The following is a 21,777-nucleotide window of genomic DNA, read 5'->3' on the forward strand; positions in this document are numbered from 1 at the left end:
AAATATCATAAACTTGAAATATACTGAGCACACAGCTTATGTGTTCTCACTACAAAAATAAAGACAAAGACTCTGGTGAATCTTCTCACCCACCACACCTCTGGCCTGTACTGCATCTCTTGTATGCATAAATAAATAAATCTTTAAAAAAAATAAAATAAAGACAAAGAAACTATTAGATAACAGGTATGTTAATTAGCTTGATTGTAGTGATGATTTCACAATGTATAATGTATATCAAACATCAAGTGTACAACTTAAATATATGTACTTTTTACTTATCACTTTTATTTCAAGAGTTGGATAAAATAAAATCTAACAATTTCTCAGTTTTTATAGTTCTAAAATATTTATACTGGGCCTCCCTGGTGGCACAAGGGGTTAAGCACTGCACTATGAAGCAATCCACAGCCTTTGCAGGACGAGTTCAATCCCCGGCCGGCCAGGGAGCAACCCACATAGCGCAGCAGACCTCTCCTGACTCACCCACTGCTCCCCTCAGCAGTGTATTTCAGTCAGTCTGCCTGTTCTGCTCCCTACTCAGTCTCTGGTGAATCCTCTCACCGCCCCCCCACCCATGTCTCTGGCCTGTACCCCAGCTCTTGTATGCATAAATCTTTAAAAAGTAATAAAATATTTACACTAACTCCTGAAATAATTTATTTAATAAATAATAAATGATAATAAATGAATTCCATTGGGTGGTAGTAAATATCACATCAATTTCCAAACTGGTCTCAGGAAACATCAAGTTGGTGTTAAGTGAGGGAGATGGAGATAAACTGATCAAACGAGGATAATGCAAGAGACCAGTTTCAATTACTAAAGCAATGGAGATGGTAATATGGACAGGAAGACACAATTTCCAGCTCCACAGCACCATGGGCTTCTTTTTCTCCCTGATGATACTTGCATCTTGCTGTTGTTTTAAGACAAATTCTGGAGCACCCAGGAGCATACCTGTACATATTTCGTATATTTTCCATTGGGATTACAACCCTTTCACGTTTCAGAATCTGTTGAACAAGTTCAGACAAATGGTAGCTTTTACAACGAATCAACTCCTTTGCTGAAATTTCCACATCGCAGATCATTCTGCCACAGGTCGCACTTCTTTCACCAAATCCACTCCGACCCTGCAACAGAAGGACAAATAGCAAATCCCATTGAAGAGGAGACACTGAGAACATTTCCTTCTAAATTGTTTTGAGGCTAGCCCAAAAATTACAATTATCAAACTCTCATTCTTCCAGTCATCCAATCGCTCAGCCATCAGTCAAATATCTTTGAATATTTACTATGTATCTGACACTGTTCTAGGCACTCAGAATATAGAAATGAGCAAAACAGAAAAGATTCTTGATCTTATTAGACATACACATTAACAAATAAAGATAAAGAAATTAGGTAGCCCATTTTATTTATAAGCTTCAAGTAAAGTAAGATTTCAAGAAATAAATTGTGTCAGGTCTAAGAAATGAAGGTTCTTCATACAAAACCCACCAAAACTTTCCTAAGTGAAGCAAGCAGGGAGAATGAAAATAAAACACCCAGGAGTTTTAAGAGTCAGACAGGCCTGGGTTCAGAATCTCAGCTCTTCCCCTTTATTATTCTATGATCTTGAACAAGTTCTGTTACTCCTGTGAGAATGTCTGTACAACAAAATTGGAGTTGTTGTGAGAGCAACTAGTATGGAGGCACTGAGATGTTGTCTTCCTAGACAATGAACACCGTTTCCCTTCTATTCTTCCCTTATTCTTCCTGAATGATAACACTCAGGTATTTCTAAGCCCTGCAGCTCTATCCTAAGGGCAATGCTTCTGTGATCCCAAAGTGGAGGAGACAGATAGATGCACTTTCTAGGTTCTAACACCAATCTTAAAAACTACCAATAGCTTATATCAAAAAAATGCTGTATTCAAAGGAAAAGATGTTGAGTGCCAAAGTTACAATGTTCTCTCACAAGACAACCTGTTCTGAGTCAAAGAAGACTATATCCCCCAGAAGTTAATTCCATATTTAAAAAAAGCCAGATAGGGCCTCCCCGGTGGCACAGCAGGTTGAGCACAACGCTGTGAAGCTGTCTGCAGCCTCTGCAGCGTGGGTTCAATTCCTGGCCGGCCAGGGAGATACCCAAATGGCACGGCAGACCTCTCCTGTCTTGCCCGCTGATCCCCTCCGCAGTGTCTTCTGTCCGTCGGCCTGTTCTGCTCCCCGCTCCGTCTCTAAAATCCTCTCACCCTCCCATGCCTCTGGCCTGTACCCCAGCTCTTGTATGCATAAATAAATCTTTTTTTAAAAAAGCCAGATAAAGAAGACTGAAAATTATCATTACCCCAAGCTTTGGCATGTTGGATCGCTTCAGTCGACCTATCTTGGACCAGTGAGGAACTTTGCACATATTAATTCTCTGCAACAGCACTTCCAGTTCAAATCCATAAATATTATGACCCTAGTCAGAAAAGTAAGGCAGTCAATAACATAACAAATGCAAATTAGAGGATTTATCTTCATATGCATAGAATTTCTTTGCCCTTTCTTTTTCTGGTCTCTAATTGAAGGCATCATGAGCTTACCTCCGATTGGGGTTCTTTCTTCTTCAGGAATTTATTCATCAGCAGCATTCATTAGCCTTGACATTAACAAGACTGCTAAGCAGATTGCTAGAATAAACTTTATTTCATCCTAATTGATGCAGGGTTCATATGATGTCTTTTAATTTGCAGCTCATGCCTCACAGTCTCGGAGGTAAATGCAAATTTTAAGTCCCCATACTTTTCACGTGATCAGTAAAAGCTGTATTCAAATAATTCCATTTTACTTCCTTAAAAACTAAGAACCAGCTTGTGCTGTGTGGTAATTTATAGACGTCTTACAAAAAACAGGAATTGCACCTAGTTCTTCTTAAAGAACTGAATTCAAACACATTTTAATCAATGGGCAGCAAAATAAATATACAATACCACTTGATAGTTCAAATAAGAAACTTGTTAAAAACAAGGCAGCAAAACTATACCAAGCAGAAAATATTTCACAAATGCAATCAAATTTTACATGTAATGTAAAAATGACTTTACAGTAATGATGACTTCCGTCATGTGACTAATAGGGTTCATTGCCTATGTGTAAAAAAACTAGATGAAGTTTAAAATATATCAGATAAGCAAGTTTGTTGTTCGTTTTAATTTTAAAAATACATAGCACTATTTATTTATGACAGCTTTGTCTATTAAATTAAGAGACTTAAAGAACATGTGGAAGTCTCATTTTCAAACTCTCATACCTGGGAATAAGGACTCAAACCCATGTCAGGATTCTCTCTTACATCAGTTTGGATTTCTTTCACAGAGAACTGGCTGTAGCACCCTAAGGCAAGTCAGGTCCCTTGGGTACCATGACATCTCCTTGGGGCCCGAGAGAGACTGCTGCTAATGGATCCTGGATGAGCACCTTGTGCTGAGCCAGAACACCACGGGCAGGTATGTGGATAGTCTCCCTGGCACTCTAAACATGGATGTTCAAATATAGTAAGGGAAGGCGGTGCAAAGACACTGGGTAAGAACCCACATGCTCTTGGTACTTTTGCAAAACCATCATCAAGAAAGGTATCCAAGAGCAGAAATGAACATGGAAAAATATACGGCAAACGTTTTACAAGGCTTCAATGTAACTAAATCATGGATCTCACATTTAATATACAGGTATTCACAGCCTACCTCACTCTGAAAAACAACAAAAGCACAATATAATATGATTGATTCATTAACCCCCTCCAAAAAAAAACACAAAGGAACTTCTATCAAGGGACCTACAAAATAGAAAGGTCAGAGGAAACACAAAGCAAAATGTTGCTTTATGGGTTAGGAACTGGAGCAAAGACAACGCAAAAAATACCTTACTGTCTAGTGGGAGCATACCCGATTGCTAAGAGAAAAAAAGATTACTGTCCCTGAGTTTCAAAGGAACATATCATAGAGATCCATACAGCTTATAAAATTAAAATATTTAGTTTGGTGACCTCCCCTGGTGGGACAGGCGGTTGAGCGCCGCACTGCGAAGCTGTCTGCAGCCTCTGCAGTGCCGGTTCGATCCCGGCCTGCCGGCAAGGGTCCCACATAGGGCCGCAGACCTCTCCTGTCACGCCTGCTGCTCCCCTTAGGAGGAGATAAATAAAGATAAATAAATCTTTAAAAAAAATAAAATATTTAGTTTGGCTATTGGCACCAAACTGTAGTGACCACTGTGACCACTGTCAGCCAGGCTACTAAATCAAAATTTGGGAGCTACCAACAGTTGACACAAGCTTATGTACTTGCAGACTGGTCTCTTACGTGTAAATAACTAGAGTAATCCTAACTTCAACAATAATTCATGAGCTACTTTTCTATTAGTGGGGAAAAAGCTATTTTGTATGGGCTAGAATTTTTTTCCCCTTTCTGTTAGCAGAAAGTAGTATAAAAACTCCCACCAGTCCAAGGGGTCATTTCACTCTGAAAAGATTCTCTGCTGCTGAGAAGTAAGAAGTGAAGAGCTCCCCCACATCATGACCCAGCATCTACTCACCACAATGATATCAGGATCAATTTTGTGAACTTTTGCCAGGAAAAAACCTAGCAGTGTTCTTTCTGTTGCAGCAACCTCAACCTTCACTTTCTGTGAGATAAAAACATACCAGTCACTCACTCTTTACACTCAAGTACTAAACCTTGGCTCCTTGTTCAAGCAGGCTAAGATTTCTTAGGGCTAAAAGAAACCATCCATTTCAAAAATAACTACAGCAATAAAATTCCTGATTCTAGGTTTCACAGTAATAATTGCACTAAGTCTCGGAGGAGCTCATTCTAGTAATAAGCATGTGAATGAAGCAAAATTTTAAGTGCTGAAAACTATCAAGTACAGAAATGTCCCTCCACAGGGACACACTAGTGCATCTGGACACATTTTATAGCATATGAATCAGAGTACCTATCAAAAACATTACTTACTTTCCTATATAATCCCTGGTAGACTTCACAGTTTACGTATTTGCCATATAAAGAAATCCCAAGGATAGTATAAACTGATCTCAAACAGTGGTGCAAAAATCTATAAATAAGAAACCAGACTAAAAACAAACATGATTTAAGAACTACAAGTGTCTCAAATATAAATAAAAGCTATCTCACACAAAAGGCTTCCATTTGAATTACTGAATTTAAGTCAGGTATTCAAAAGATCCACTTTATTAAGAATCTTTTAAAATAGAATTGGTGGCTATATGTTAGATTCAGTTTGAATCTAATGGAATTCTCCATGTCATTTTATTTGGCTAGGTAATTCAGGGTACTTCACAAATACTAAACAGCTTGATTCAATAGTATCCCCAGACTATTGGATTTCTCACGCCAATTTAACAGAAGTGAACCCTGACAAGGTCACTCACATCTAATTTTGTCAAGTGAGGACCCTTAAAAAAAAAAACCTATAAATTCACCAACATAATCATTTCAAAAAAGAAACAATATCCAAAAAAGAAATTCTTTACACTAACTATCTCTGCCTTTGTGAAAACCTCATTATACTACTACCCCCCCCCCCATTAATACTTCTTCATGGAGTATATTGGGACTTGGAGATAATTATCAGTTTTGCCCACCCTACATTAACCTTTCCAATACATGTCCCCTTTAACTATCCACAGCATTCCCAACTTCACTTGGCTCCCTTCAAGCTGGAGGGTGGGAGGGCAGGGCTTTACCCCACACTTTACCAAACCAGTAATCATGGATCATGCATTTTGGGAAAGCTTCCAATTAAGCTATCTGAAGGAGGGCATGAGCCTATCCATCTACTAATAAGGTGTAGTATCCATTAATGTAAGGTGGTAAAACATTTAAACATTTTTAAATCAGTAATGTTTCTAGTTTTATGTTTCTAATATACTTTAATGGGTTAATGTCACAGTTCAACCTACCAATAAACTAACATATGAAATGGCCTATTTCTAATCCATACCATCCTCCTTTTCTTTCTAAACAAATGCTTCATATTGAAAAGGAATAAATAACGTTACCTTTTTATTAATGCTTTCTTTCAAATCATATGGAAAAATACAGTCCTTTGGCTTAGATACAACTGTAAGAAGAAAAAGATTCCAACACCCATCTTAGTCCAATTTTAAGTATACACACACGGGATGTTTCTGAATGGAAACTGTCTTAAATAAAAATAAATTCTCCCCAATCTCTGAAAAGTTAAGTATTTCCATTGCTCATGTTGCTGGACCTCAAATTAATAGCTACACACAAAAGCCCAAGTCCCAGCAATTGTTAAAAGCTCTTTGATGAAACATTTGCTACTCATCAGAGTCAGAATATAGGATGTTTGACACTTTCCAAAAGGCAATTCCCACCATCACCAAAGCCTCAAACAATCTATCATAGAGGAACTCAATCCAACCTTCTCAACGTTAGAGAAGTAAAGATGACTGGAGCTTCCTCCACTACACACTGTTCCTTGCTACTCACAACAGCTGTTCACAGTGACATATACAGAGGAGAGGAATAAATGCACGTTGAAATGAGTTAATGACTACTTTCTTCCACATGTTTTCCAGGCTATTCTCATCATTTTGTTCTGTGTATTCCACCCCATTGAAAGGGTAAAACTTCAAAATAATAATATGTCACATTCCCTCTTCTGCTTGTTTCCCTAGCCCCACTTTCCTAATACCCAGGATACCCAGGCAGCAAATGCTTCTGGGCTACAAACAATCCCAGCGAAGCATAACAGGTCAATGGTATCATGTCCCGCCTTTTTTTTAAGAGGCATGTTTTTATTTATTTATTTATTTTATTTATTTGTTTGTTTTGTTTATACACGCACTGGGTACAGTCAGAAGCGCGGGAGGGTGAGAGAATTCACCAGAGCCAGAGCGGGGAGCAGAACAGGCAGAAGGACTGAAGTACACTGCTGAGGGGAGCAGCGGGCGGCAGGAGAGGTTCTGCGCATGTCCCGCCTTTCAACAAAACAAAAAAGGTCACTTACCTGACCAAGCTTGCAACATAGAACATATTCTGGCATGCAGAATTCTGTGGCATAATTTTAACCACTGGATTTTATGCAGAGCACACCCCAACTCCAATTTAGTATTACCGTAACTCCCCCCAAATAAGTAAGCATTTATTTATGCATTGGCACCTTGCCTCATCACACTGCAAATCTTGGCAAGGTTTCTATGATGAGCTTTTAGAATAACATCATGAACAGTTAAAGCATACTTTGACCCAGGAAAAAACTACTCCACCCCAAAACAGTCACTCTGAGATACCAAGCTGCCTCCCAACTTCAGCTACCAGAACAATAGGAGGCAATCAATCCAATAAAACTTAGTGTTCACAGATCACACACACACACACACACAAAAAAAACTTCTCTAACAGTATGCATTAACTACTTCAGAAAACGTTTTCAAAAACAAGTTACTGAAGGCCTCCCCGGTGGCGCAGCGGGTTGAGCGCAGTGCCTGTGAAGCTGTCCGCAGCCTCTGCAGCGCCAGGTAGATTCTCGGCTGGCCAGGGAGATACACACATAGTGAGGCAGACCTCTCCTGTCTCGCCCGCTGCTACCCTCAGCAGTGTACTTCGGTCCTTCTGCCTTTTCTGTTCCCTGCTCTGTCTCTGGTGAATTCTCTCACCCTCCCGCACCTCTATCCTATACCCCAGTGCTTGTATAAATAAATATTTAAAAAAAAAAGTTACTGATCCAAAAGTTGGAGAAAAAATAAGAAAAACTAAAATCAAACTATTAATAAACTAGGAAAAAAAACATCATACCACAGAAGTGTGACTGAAAGGGAGGCTGTGGGGGTGCTTTATCTAATGCAAAGTTGTGATGGATCAAAGCTGCCATAGCGATAATCTGCAAAGAAAGGAGGAAAACACACCACGCATCAGACATTACTGTGTATTCTATTTCTCATCAAAACCACCAAGATTAATAGATTCCAGTTTGTATGACTATCTTTTAACTTCTCATTATGAAAATATTTAAACAAATTAAAAAACAGAATAAAGTGAACTCTCATACAATTGTCCTCCAACTTCGATTATCAACTCACCTGCAGACCTATTCACTCCCCCTAGATTATTTTAAACAAAACCCAAACCTATCAATTTATCCAGAAACATTTCAGCCTATTATCTCAAAAACAGGATTTCACAAGCTTGGCATTATGGATGAAATTCCTTGTTGTGGAGGCCATAAGGTATACTGTGTGATGTCTAGCAGCATTCTAACTACCCAAGTTGTGACAACCAAAAATATCTCCAGATATTGCCAATGTCCTCTTGAGGGCGAAATCATACCCCATTGAGAACAACTACTTTAAAAGAAGTTTTAAAATGTAACACGGTCATTCTAGCTAATACAATTAACAGCAAATCGGGCCTCTCTGGTGGCGCAAGGGGTTAAGCACCCCACTATGAAGCAATCTGAAGCCTCTGCAGCACAAGTTTGATCCCCGGCCCACCAGAGAGCAACCCACATGGTGAAGCAGATCTCTCCTGTTTCGTCCACTGCTCCCCTCAGCAGTGTATTTCAGTCAGTCTGCCTGTTCTGTTCCCCACTCTGTCTCTGCTGAATCCTCTCACCCCTGCATCTCTGGACTGTGCCCCAGCTCTTGTATGCATAAATAAATAAATATTAAAAAGGGCCTCCCTGGTGGCTCAGGCGGGTTGAGCACAGCACTGTGAAGCTGTCTGCAGCCCCTGCAGTGTGGGTTCAATCCTGGCCGGCAGGCAAGAATCCCACATGGCACGGCAGACCTCTCCTGTCCCGCCCACTGCTCCCCTCAGCAGTGTATTTCAGTCAGTCTGCCTGTTCTGTTCCCCGCTCTGTCTCTGATGAATCCTTTCACCCTCCCACACATCTGGCCTGTACCCTGGTTCTTGTATGCGTGAATAAATAAACCTTTAAAAAATAAATCTTGAAAAAAAAAACAATTACAGCAAATCCTTAAAATCACTATCCACGCAGGGTTCAAATTTTTGTTTTCCCAACTACTTTATCATTTTATTTACTACATAAAATCCATATCTGCAACTGGTTAATATAGGTAAAACTGCTGACACAACCCCACCCAACTATTACATCGTTGCAATTTATGTGTTGTGGAAACTGGGTCATTTACCCTCTAGAGTGCCTGATAGGTGGATTCCGCTGTTTGCATCACAAAGTTGTCTTTTAACAAGTTCCTCTGTTTTAGTATTGCTGATAAATTCACATTAGATCTAAAGGCTTGATCAAAATCAGGTTCTATTTTTGGCAAGCATACTTTGGAGGCACCAAAGTGATTACTTCTGAGATAACCATGTCTAGTTATCTGTATTTTAGTGATATTAATAGCCACTGGTGATCAATGCCTAGATCCATTATTTATTCCGTCTGAGATTACAAAGTATAATAACTCAATTTTTCCATCATCATTTATTAACTAGAAATCTATGAAGAAAAACTTCCCCTCATCAATTATTTGGTTACCTGAGTAACCAAACATTCAGATCAATACGTGATTCAATCCTTTATCAATTTTTAGAAGAATGAATTGACTCCCTAACTTCCACCACAGGTGGCCAATGTGGTCTTGTTAGGATGTATAGAGTAGTATTATGAACTTATGTGTTTCCATCTGTTGTAGCTATTCTTATCTTTGCTCAAACTGCCCTATCTTTGGCCAGTAGAAAGCTCGGATTAACTCCTTAGCCCTTCTGGCACACCTTTAGATGCTTTCTAGTATAACAAAATGTTCCAGGTGTATCTCAGACATTTCCTGGCCTGAATCAGGCTTTTCTGCATGGAGCCCTGTTTCCTTTACCAGAAAGTAACATTTAGAAAACTCATTCTGGACACTAGGGAATGGTTTTTTTTTTTTTAAACTACTTAAACCTTTTCAAACACTCCACCAGTAACTATGACCCTTTACGCTATAGTAACTTATTAAAAGATCAAATCAGTTCATTTAAAAATCAGAGTAAAAATACTGCCCAAATGTTGCTGTTAAAAAACAGCCCCATCAATGTCAAAATTTAGAATGTAATGAAGTTCCCACTGACCAGAGACAAAATATCAAAAATAACAATGAATGCAATAGATTGAAATACACTGAATAGATACAAAACCAGTGAGTTCATAATGAAATTCCATAAAAGCAAAAATAAATAACAAAAATAATCAAAAACATTGGTCAGCACTGCATGTAATTTCATTCCCTAACCTCCTACCCAGAAAATTGGCAAAGAGAGAAAGAAGTACATATGTATCTGTCCTTCCTGTATAAACTATTGCAATATAAACAAATAGTGCTGGTTAATAAGAAAAAATGACCTTTATAGAAAAACTTAGCTAATAGATGTCCTAATATTTAACAAGTTTAATGAACATGGAAAGGTTGACAGAAAACCACCAGCTCACGAACCCTAACGAGATAAGTAATCCAAGTAAAAATCACTAACAGATGAAGTGATCAGCAGTTCTCAGATGGGAATAATCACCCTTACCCAGGGGAACACTTGGTGATATTTGGAGGCTTATCTGGTTGTGTTGACTGGGGGGAGAGGTTTGCTACTGACACCTAGCTAAGCATACTGCTAAACACCACACAATGCAGGGAACAGCTCCCACAACAATGAATTACACAGCCCAAAATACCAGCAGTGCCAAGGCTGAAAACCCTGCCTTAGATGAAACTTGAAATGACTAATCAATAAGTCCTACTTACGGTGGTTTAACCAGACATGTACCTCCTGCTATGGTGCACCATTAAGTACACTGTGCCACCTATAGAGTATTCTAGCCAAGAAATGCAAATCTGAATTGAATCAGTCCTTTGGCACTAACTAGTAGAGCCTGGCACACTTCTATTAAGGGTCATAGAATAAATATTTTAGAACTTGCAGGCCACATTATCTCTGACATGATTACAAACTCTGCTGCTGTGGTACAAAAGCAGCATAGGTAGCATGTAAATAGACAAACTGTCTTCCAATGAAATTTTATTTACAAAAATAAGTGGCGAGCTGGATTCGACCACAGGCCAGTTTGCCAACACTAATTCAGAGGAAGAACACCAATGACACCACAACAAAGCAAACAAACAGAAAATGGGACATTCCACAAGGCAATCGACAGTGTTTCTTCAATAAGTCAATGTCACTGAATAATTTAGAGGGGCAGGAGGAGCTGCACCCTTTCAAAAGAGATTCAACAGACATAAAAATTAAACACCATCTGTGACTCTTGTATGACTCCTGATTCAAAAAAACCAAGTGCTAAAAGGCATTATTGAGCAATGGAATGATGTGAATATATACTAGATGTTTTAGATGTTAATGTTATAGGTGTGATAATGGTATGTGTAAGAAATTCTGTAAGAAAGTACACATAGTTTGAGAGATGCATATCAAAGTATACAGGAGTAAAATAACAATGTCTAAAATTCACTTTCAAATGCTCTGGGAGGAAAAAAGAAGAGGGGAGGATAAACGAATGTCACAAAATCTTGCTAACTGCTGAATGCACGAGTGACAGTTAAATGGGAGTTCAGTAAATTATTCCGTGTCCATAGAAAGTTCTCCAAAAAGAAAATTAAAAATAAAGTCCAAGTCTTTAAAAAAGAAATCCAACTCGTTCTCCAAAATAGACTTTAGTAGTGAATCAGTATCCTTCTCCCTTCAAAAAGACCAAGTTTCCCTTGCAGAAAAGCTGTGCTGAGGCAAGTATTGCATCAAAAACATACGTTAAAATCTGACCTAGGGGGGCCTCCCCAGTGGCACAGCAGTTGAGCACTGGGCTGCAAAGGTGCCCACAGCCTCTGCAGCACCGGTTCAATCCCCGGCCGCCAGCGAGGGTCCTACATGGCATGCAGACCTCTCCTGCCCCGGCCGCTGCTCTCCTCAGCAGTGTACTTCGCCAGTCTGCCTGTTCTGCTCCCCGCTCTGGCTCTGGTGAGTTCTCTCGCCCTCCCGCGCTTCTGACTGTACCCCGTGCTTGTATAAATAAATAAATAAATAAATATTTTTTAAAAATTCTGACCTGGGGCCTCCCTAGTGGAACAGGGGTTAAAGTCTCAGTGCTATCAAGCAATCGCCAGCCACTGTGGCATGAGTTCGATCCCTGGCCAGGGAGCTAACCCACATGGCACAGCAGACCTCTCCTGTCTCACCCACTGCTCTTCTCAGCAATGTATTTCAGTAGATCCACCTCTTCTGCTCTCCACTATCTCTGGTGAGACCTCTTACCACCCCTCAGCCCCATACCTCTGGCCTGTACCCCAGTTCTTGTATGCACAAATAAAGATAAATCTTCAAAAATAAACCTGACCTATTTCTTTACCTCATTTTCATGTGTCTTTGCATTCTGCATTGTCTTCACACTAAAAGACATCACCACAAGCGGAGGAGGACTGACATCCTTAATTACATTCACCAGGTCTGGTTTCAAAGCCATTGCCTCAACTTTACACCAGCTAATTGGCTGATTCACGAGCTCTGAAAAGAGGATACAACAGATCAATAGTCATTTTCTGAAAAAGAAAAACTACTATAATTAAAACATCTATAATGAACTAAGATGATCTTCTATCCCAACCTCTAATACCTTATTATAACTTCTAAAAATAAGTCACATTATTGGCTATATGCAAATCTTCACACATGTGCTTGTGTGTACATTACATCCATTTTTTAAGATTGATTTATTTATGCATACAAGAGCTGGGGTAGAGGCCAGAGATGTGCGGGGTGAGAGGATTCACCAGAGACAGAGTGGGGAACAAAACAGGCAGACTGACCGAAATACACTGCTGAGGGGAGCAGTGGGCGAGACAGGAGAGATCTGCTTCGCCATGTGGGCTGCTCCATGGCCACCCAGAGCTGTTTCACAGTGTGGGCTTAACCCCTTGTGCCACCAGAGAGGCCCTTTATATTCATTTTCCTGGGAAAAGGGTCCACAGTTATTATTCTCCAAAGAATCCAGAGGTTTTATAAAAAAAATAAATAAAACTGTGTGCCTTGGAGGATTCACAGAACATTTCCAAGGAGTTCATGAAGGCAAAATTATTATCACAGATGCAAATACTGAAAAGCATGAGGAAAGAGATGAAACAAGCACTATTCGCATTGGGGCAGTGATGCCCCCCCATCAGAGGTCAGCGTTCACTATGCAACCAATAGACCACCAGGGCTAATGAGGACCACCCTCCAACTAGACCACTAGCACAGCTGTTTGTCAAACATAGAGAGTGGACACACAGAAATAAACAGACTTCCTTAACTCTCCTTGAAAACCCATTATTTATCAGCAATTGACTTAGCATTCTGAAAGTAAATTTTTTCTTACGTGGATTTTTTACTTCAAGCCAACAAGGTCCTTTGATCTTTCTGTTCATCAAGAATAGTTCCAAGCTGGATGTGTTGGTTCCAAATACATGAGAGAAGGTTTCTCCCTTCAAACTCTGAGGAAGCTGTGGCATTTCAGCCTGAAAAAGGCAAAAAATGAAAAATTTTTTTTGTTTGAAATTATTACTTCACATTTTCCAAAGTACGTATTTGAAATAAACAAAAGCCTCTATGTGATGCACCAGCAAAAATGCCTTTGATATATATGAAATGTAATTTGCCACAAATGAAATCCAAAACAATTCACAGTAGGAAACAAAAACAATTCACGATGACAAAATAATGCATCTTGATGACACCCATTAGAAGAAAAGTAGGCCAGAAAGCTCCCCCAAAAGAAAAATTCTGTCCAGAGCCATACATGCCTTGCTGATAAAGAATAGCCAAATAAGTACCACTCCATTAGGAGAATGAAAGTGAGAGAGTGGACTCATTCCAAACGCTTCCATGGTACTTTTTATCACCACTGTCAGAAACATTTCTTAGTCTCCCATTTCCAACATCATGGGATCAAAACACTAAAACAGAGGTAAAAGGAGGTCATGGTCGCTAATTAGCATCTTGCAGCAATGACCTTGCCTGTCCTAGGAGCAGGAGCAGCGCTAGAGGAATGTTACTGACGCGCCTCTCTCACCTTTCCACTGCTCAGAAAGGACACTTCAACAGACTAATGTCCAACTCCATCCTGTGGCATTCATTCCACTTGACAAACAGCCGTGCTGTTTCAACTTATTTAATACTTGATACATACTTGAAAGTAGACAAAGGAAGTATAATCTGTAGTCTACATTATTTAAATTAATATGACCCAGTTTAATTATTCATTATGGAAGTCCACCTCAGTGAACTGTGGGCTTTAGGAGCCCTGTCCATACTCCTAGTTGAAAGTCAGCTGAAAGCTCAGAGAGAGAAAAAAAATTACTCTCAACCAAAACCTAATAATTTTCTTTGTTTGACTTACCGAGTATCTAACTTCCAAATACTGAGATTTTTCTGGAATATCAGGTATCTCAAAAGCATAGTTCTTTTCCACTATCTGGGTAAACAGACATATAAAAATCATTAAGACAGAAACTTTTCACAGATGAGATTGATAAGCATTACACACACAACACATGTCCCCATATTTAATCACTAGGAATCTAGTACCCTTAGAGAACACAAAGCTATATAATGTCAAAAGGTATCCTTTGCTCCTTCCACTGCTAAAATACCCAGTGACAAAATGGACACTAGAAAACTTAGAAATATTTATATTCAAAGGGGGTAATAAAAAATTTTATTAAACTTTTACAATATTAATACACTAAAATTGTGTGCTACTCTTTGATACTAAGCAACTCCATTTTGCTAGAAAAACTAGTAATTAGTATTATAACTACAGTTCATATTTATTGAGAGCTGCCATGTACCAAGGACTATTTTTTTTTTTTTAAGATTTATTTATTTATACAAGAACTAGGATACAGGCCAGAGGCACAGGAGGGTGAGAGAATTCACCAGAGAGAGCGGGGAGCAGAACAGGCAGATGGACCAAAGACACTGCTGAGGGAAGCAACAGGCGAGGCAGGAGAGGTCTGCTGCACCATGTGGGTATCTCCCTGGCCGGCCGGGAATCAAACCCGCGCTGCAGAGGCTGTGGACAACTCCAAAGTGCTGCACTCAACCCGCTGCATCACCGGGGAGGCCCTCAAGGACTATTCTTATCACCTTATATGAATTCATTAGTTCAACCCTTTCAACAACTATTGAAATAGGGCCTTACTTCTCAGGCCAAGAAACAGGCCCAGAAGTCACTAAGCACTTGTCAGTCACATGATGCACAAGCAGTCTGGCCCCAGAATCTATGGGCTTCACCATCACACCGCATTGCTCTAGAATCTCAGAGACTTGATCCATCAGCCATAATTCAAAGCTCAAATAGTTAAGGCAATTAGTCATGTGTTCCACAACTCCATCCTCCCTTTTGAACAGTATCACCGATAATAGCCTATATGTTGAGACAGAGTCCCTGCAATAATGGCCAAAGGAATGAATAACTCACTAAAATCAAGACAACTGATCAATATGTAGATTTTTATTCTGTTTAGTAAAAGCATCACAGCACCTGATTTTTGAAGATTAAAACCTTACTTTATATAGTGCAGTAAATATTACTTTAGCCTTCTGACAAAGACAGCCTGGTAATAACTAATATATAAGATGAGAATGGCCTCCTTTCCATTTCATATTAAGAGCATAAAATATGCTACAAGTATGGGAAGTATGTGTTATGACTTATTTTCTATTGAAATTAATGACCATTATTTTATAAGCAGTTTAAAAAGAAAAAATACTTTCACAAATTTAATATACTGGTTTGACATTGACACATATGAAAATTCCCATTCAGTGAATTATAACCACACAGATGGCATTTTGCACAAAGAGGATATGCAATAACTATTGACTAAATCAGGAAATGAACAAGTAATAATTAAAACTGGAAAAAATTATCACCAAATACAAACCTTGGACTTGAACTTCATAATTTTGTGTTTTGCTGCTATTTTCTCATCAAATTCATCATAAACATCCTTCATTGTAACTGGAGCTCCTGTTTCTTTCTCTGTATTTAGGTTAATTTTCTGCTCTCCCATAGAGAGGGAAGGGAAGGGGAAAAAAGAATTTGTGTGTAAGATCTTCTGAAACACCAGGCAGCCAAGTCTACATCAATTTTCATCCTCACTCATATAAACATTTAATAGAACAGTTTTACAAGCGAACTCAGATACAGACCCCAAAATGTAGTAAACCCAATGCCCAATTCCTCTCAGCAGCATCATAGAAGCAGTCAGAGATAAAGATGATTGATTCTAGAAAAGGGGAGAATGTAAAAATCCTGACCAAGAAGCTCCACAATTCAGCTGAGATGGGGAGGGATTGGGTTTGAAAGGTGAGTGTAGATTTTAAGGAGAAGCAAACGGAACTGACCATGTTAAATGGCTATGGGGGGAATGATACACTGATGTCCGAACAGCCAAAGTGTGAAAACTGCCCACGATGGTGTCACATGGAAATGAGGGATGGGGGAAGCAAGCGTTGCATACATACTAGAACTTAGACGTTTTACACTCTAACAAAAAAAAAGCATTTCTCTACTTTTCCCAAGTTCTCACGAAGCTGTTGACTACCAGGGTCACCAGGCAGGCAGCCTAGACAAGAAGGCCTGGAGGTTGTAGATAATCCACAGCCTTGCTGCAGGGTAGGATTGGCGGCAGGACATGGGATATGCGCCCCTGACAAGTACTGGGTACCAGAAGCTCATCACCGATATTTACCGTTTCCCGGGGAAGGAAATACAGTGTTCGCTCGATGTTTTTCACCAAGACACAACAGCTCACATGGGTTTTGGCTGATTCAATCCAAACTTTGCCAAACAGAAATACCACACCTAAAATAAGAGAAAAACATGAGAAGGGAAACACTTCAATTATGTCACAAGGCAGGGGGCAAGATAGCGGATCACTGAATGTGGACACATATTTATGTGGACACAAATATTCATTTGTTTTTACAACAAATTTGTATCTGCTGCCCATTCTCCCAAGACCAGTTCCTTTCCACAGCACCCATGCCATCCAACAATACCACTTTGGACAGATGATTCTCTACCTTGGAGTGATTTATTTTTTATTATCTCTACATCTTCGCTAGAATTAAGAGACATCCCAGGTCACTGGAGGCACCACTTAGAAATCAGTGCAGAAAAAAAAATTCCCTATAACTAGGATTACACACAAGAGGAAAAACAAAAAGCACTAACCATTTCCCCCAATCTCAGATTTAAAGCTCCTGTGAGAACCTACAAACCTGAGAATACTAAATTCCTTTTTACCCACTTGTATTTATTCATAAAAACTAATATTCACATATAAGGGAAGCTATGTATGGTGCACCAGTATTTTTCTACATGTAAAACAGTGCCTGAGAAAAACAATTCATCTCATATACCTCATCCCATATAATAAAAAATATCTCATAATAGGGTTCAACTATTATCTCCTATTTCACCCTTTCTACCTAAAAGGCTCCTTAAAACATCTGGCTAGGTAATGTTTGTAATGTTTCCTTTTCTTCTATTTCAGTTTAACAAATGGTCTAGCAACCAAGTCAGCAGAGACAGTCCTTTTGCGATCCCTAAGTAATGTATACTACAAATAAAAACAAGTCTTTCTCGGGCCTCCCTGGTGGTGCAGAGGTTAAAGTCTCAGTGCTGTCAAGCAATCACCAGCCACTGTGGTGTAAGTTCGATCCCTGGCCAGTGAGCTGAACCACATAGCGCAGCAGACCTCTCCTGTCTTGCTCACTGCTCCCCTCACATCAGTGTTTATTTCAGTAGATCCACCTCTTCTGCGCCCCACTCTGTTTCTGGTGAATCCTCTCACCACCCCTTCCCACCACCGCACCTCTGGCCTATGCCCCAGTTCTTATGCGCATAATAAAAAATAAATCCTTTAGGGCCTCCTCTGGTGGCGCAGGTAGTTGAGCACTGCGCTGTGAAGCTGTCCGCAGCCTCTGCAGCGCTAGTTCAATTCCGGCCGGCCGGCGAGGGTCCCACATGGCACAGCAGACCTCTCCTGTTGCGCCCACTGCTCCCGTCAACAGTGTATTTCATCAGTCTGCCTGTTCTTTTCCCCACTCTGGTGAATCCTCTCACCCCTGCCCCCTCACAAGTCTGACCTGTACCCCAGCTCTTGTATGGACAAATAAACAAATCTTTTAAAAAAAAATTTAAAAAATTAAAAAAAAAAAGAAAGGACCCCAAGGATTTGATAGTCAACCCAAGGAATGGTCACTGTGCAAAATTCTGGGCCCCATGAATAATTACACAGCAGTAATCAACATAGTCACTCAACAGTTATTGATGTAAGACACTAAGAAAATGCCAGCACATGTAAAGGCTACTGTTCACAAGGCCATTTATTCCAGTTTCACAAGACAGCTCATCAGTGCTTCCTTTTGTCACTCATCGTAGTAGAAATAAGACCATCAAAAATTTTCATTTCTGCAGATGATTAAAATTCTTACAAGAGTTGTGTGATTTTCAGCTGGGGGGAAAGAGGCGGAGGAGATGGGGAGAGGGAAGGGAGGACTGTGGGGATGATTAAAAAAGAAAAAAATCACAGTAGCTCAGAAAATTAAAAGTCATCCTCACAACAGTTACAGACGAAAAAAACAAAATTCCATGCAAAGAAAAATAAAGACCCTAATATTGGATTCAAAGATTCAAATAGCTCATTTTACAGTCAAACTAATATCACTCTTCATGCAACGCATTTGACACTGTTTATGCCTCATTTGCCACAAAAAGATCATGGTAAACAAAGATTACATTCCCCCCAAAGTTACTAGCTGAAACCAGGTGCAGTCAGGATTATTCAACCTTGAAAAAGTCATAATGAAGACAGGATATCTTCCCATATGCAAAGAGTAAGATTCTTTTCATAATTATGGAGCATTCAGCAACAACTGACTTACTCAGAATCTGTAAGAAAGTGAGAAACAATGACGGGGTCTATGGGAGTACTTTGGTTTTATTAGCAGCATTGATTTCACCAAGGCTCAGTGATCATTACCTGCTATCATGATGAAACAGTTCAACCCTCTGAAATTAAAGGACTTTTTTTTTTAAGTCATCTTATTTAACCCATTGGCATCAATCACAGAGGACACAACTTGAGTAGCACCACAGAGCAGCCCAGTGGACTGGGGGTGAGAAGCCCATCACTCTGCCCTTTGGAGTCTCAGCTTCCTCCTCTAAAAGTCACTGGCTAGACTAGATGGTCTCTGAGGCCTTCTTCAACAATAGAAATTTCCTTTTATCTTAGAACCTAGAGAACAGACTGCTACCTTTCAATTGCAAAATATCCTCCAAGACTGGCTGAAAAGGCCTATCATGGCTATGGCTAGTACCAGGAATTCAACAATTCATATAAATAGATTGCTTTGCCAGTACAGCTATACTTCAATGACTCAATCTTAACCTCCAACACCATTACCAGACAGCAGCACTAGCCAACAGAAATTTCTGCAAATAAGGAACTGTCCTCTTGTCTGTGCCATCCATGGATATAGTAGCTAATAGTCATAGGTGGCTAGTGGCCAATGCTGAATTTTTACTTTGTTTCATTCTAATTAATTTAAATGTAAATGTAAAGAGCTACAATTGGCCAGTGACCATCACAGATGACAGTGCAGCTCTGGATCCAGGTCCTGCAAAAGGTTAAGAATAAAAACTTCATCTTCACACAAGAAGTAGAAGATTGTTGTTTCTTATGGTTCTAATACTTGGCAGCTGACACTTCAATCTGGTGCTTTATGGAGGTACCGTTGACTTGTGCTCCCCACTGTTCCCCACACTGTACAAGGCTTCAAGAAGCAAACTGAGCAATAGCAGCCAATGCAACTCTGGTTCTCTGAACCTTTCAGGTACAACTATAGGACTGCTGACTATTGCACTTCATTTCAACATTGACTGAACACCTACTAAGTGTCTGGCATCATGCTGGATGCTGGAAATAAAAGGTCTCAGTCCTCTGTGAGTTTATAGGATTTGGGAGAAAGAAATCCATGAAATCAGATCTTTTCAAAATAATGACTTATATTGTGATGGGAAAAGGTATGATGAGGTCGCAGAAAGGGCTCTCAGGCCAGTGTGGAAGATTAGGAAAACTTCCAAGAGATGATACATGAGATGAGCATTGTCCATCAGACCTAACATGATGAGAAAAGAGACATGGAGTAAAGAACAGCAGAAATACCAGAAATTTTCTGAAGCACAAAACTCATACATGGCAGGCATCAGAAATATGGCAAGGAACTCAGATTTGTGTGGTAGGCAGTGGCCTCTTTGGATTTGTTCTTAAGGAGGGAATGATGTGACTCTGGCAGCAATGGTTGCTGCAGTGGTTTTGGTCAGCAAGAAGGGCTGAGGAGTGGGAGTTGTGAGGAGAGAGAAAAGACAGTTTATGTACTTTAGGAGAAAACAAGAGTTGGGGGGAGAAGCAAGGAAAATGGGGGAAATCAAGGTTAGCTCCCACGTGTCTGTTTTTGATGGGAAACAAATCCAGCCGCCAGCAGGCACAGCAAAGTACAGGTGCAGCATTGGGCTGGGCAGGCCCACCATGTCCCACAACTCCAGCGAGCCCACTAGGCGTCCTCTGAGGCAGGTGTCCCCTGAGGCTGCCTTTTGGCCGCAGATGAGAAATAATTAGCTCAGATTCCTGTAATCCCACATGCGAGCCCACCCTCCAACAGCAAGTTAACAAAGGTAGTCAAAGAGGACAGAGGGTCTAACCAAACTACCTTGCCCTAGCTGAAGTAGGTAAGATACCTTTCAAGACTGTTTATGTCTTTTCTTAAGAAACTAACACATGGCAACATGCTTCAAGTGGCCATGCAAGAGTTTCTAGGTATTTGATAAGCTGAAGCATATTAAGTATTTTCCCTCCCCTCTGAGAGACCGTTAATATCTTTCCAGTTACAGTCAATGCCTCATTATCCTTAAGGTAAATCTGGCCTTCAAGTCCAAGAGTTAATACCTACTCTGCCTACTTATTCATCAGCTTTACTGACATCTAGATACTCCATTTTCATCAGATGTAGTCTCTGGGAAACCACTTTGAAAAAGTTTGCCTCTACCCTCAGGTCCAGAAAAGAATCTGAATAAAGGCAATTCTTTTTCATGGTGTACACAGTATTTTGTATTAATCCTACAGATCCAGCCCCAAGGAAAGGGGTCCCAGCAATACAAAAGGAAAATGGAGAGTCTCCTGGCCTTTTAAGAATCACAGTATTGGCTCATTTGGAGGCCATGGGAAACACCCAATTCCTTTCTTTCAACCCCCACATCAATCCATCAACAAACTCATATCAAATACATGCTAAATGCATTCACTTCTCTCCACTGCCACAGCAGCCACCCGTCCAAGTTCCTGGATGGACATACGTCCAGGGTTTCCCTACTTCTCTGGACCATAGCTCCCACACACTGAAAATCCTCCACAGCCTCCCCATTGCTTTTAGAATAAGATTTAAGCCTTAACATGGTTTACAAGGTCCTTCATGATCTGGCCTTTGCATTTTATCTCCAACTTCATTTGCTACTAATCTCATCACTTGATTACGCTACAATTGCACAAGCCTCTTTCTTGCTCCAGGCTTCTCTGCTTACTGGTGTCCTAGGCTGAAATGCTCTTTCCTGAGCTCTGCACATACCTCAAATCTCAGTCCAACAGTGGTCTCCTCAACAGGCCTGCCCATCAGTCCACTAGTTGTTTATTATTTTTTATTTTTTATTTTT

General features: G+C 40.1%; 1 protein-coding gene across 1 annotated transcript in view; it reads right to left on the reverse strand.

Moving 5' to 3' along the window:
* Positions 1 to 21,777, reverse strand: part of POLA1 (DNA polymerase alpha 1, catalytic subunit) — a 268,514-nt gene that overhangs the window by 226,138 nt on the left and 20,599 nt on the right. Inside the window, exons 11-20 of the mRNA XM_037512589.2 lie at positions 16,754 to 16,866; positions 15,944 to 16,060; positions 14,395 to 14,469; positions 13,375 to 13,513; positions 12,370 to 12,524; positions 7,815 to 7,899; positions 6,053 to 6,114; positions 4,564 to 4,653; positions 2,336 to 2,452; positions 961 to 1,136 (exon numbers count right to left, since the gene is read on the reverse strand). Coding sequence (XP_037368486.1) covers positions 961 to 1,136; positions 2,336 to 2,452; positions 4,564 to 4,653; positions 6,053 to 6,114; positions 7,815 to 7,899; positions 12,370 to 12,524; positions 13,375 to 13,513; positions 14,395 to 14,469; positions 15,944 to 16,060; positions 16,754 to 16,866 — 1,129 coding nt within the window. The remainder of the gene's footprint in view (positions 1 to 960; positions 1,137 to 2,335; positions 2,453 to 4,563; positions 4,654 to 6,052; positions 6,115 to 7,814; positions 7,900 to 12,369; positions 12,525 to 13,374; positions 13,514 to 14,394; positions 14,470 to 15,943; positions 16,061 to 16,753; positions 16,867 to 21,777) is intronic.

The sequence above is a fragment of the Talpa occidentalis genome, unplaced genomic scaffold, assembly GCF_014898055.3.
Source record: "Talpa occidentalis isolate TD23 unplaced genomic scaffold, MPIMG_talOcc4v2.1 talOcc4.15, whole genome shotgun sequence".
NCBI classification, from domain to species: Eukaryota; Metazoa; Chordata; class Mammalia; order Eulipotyphla; family Talpidae; genus Talpa; species Talpa occidentalis.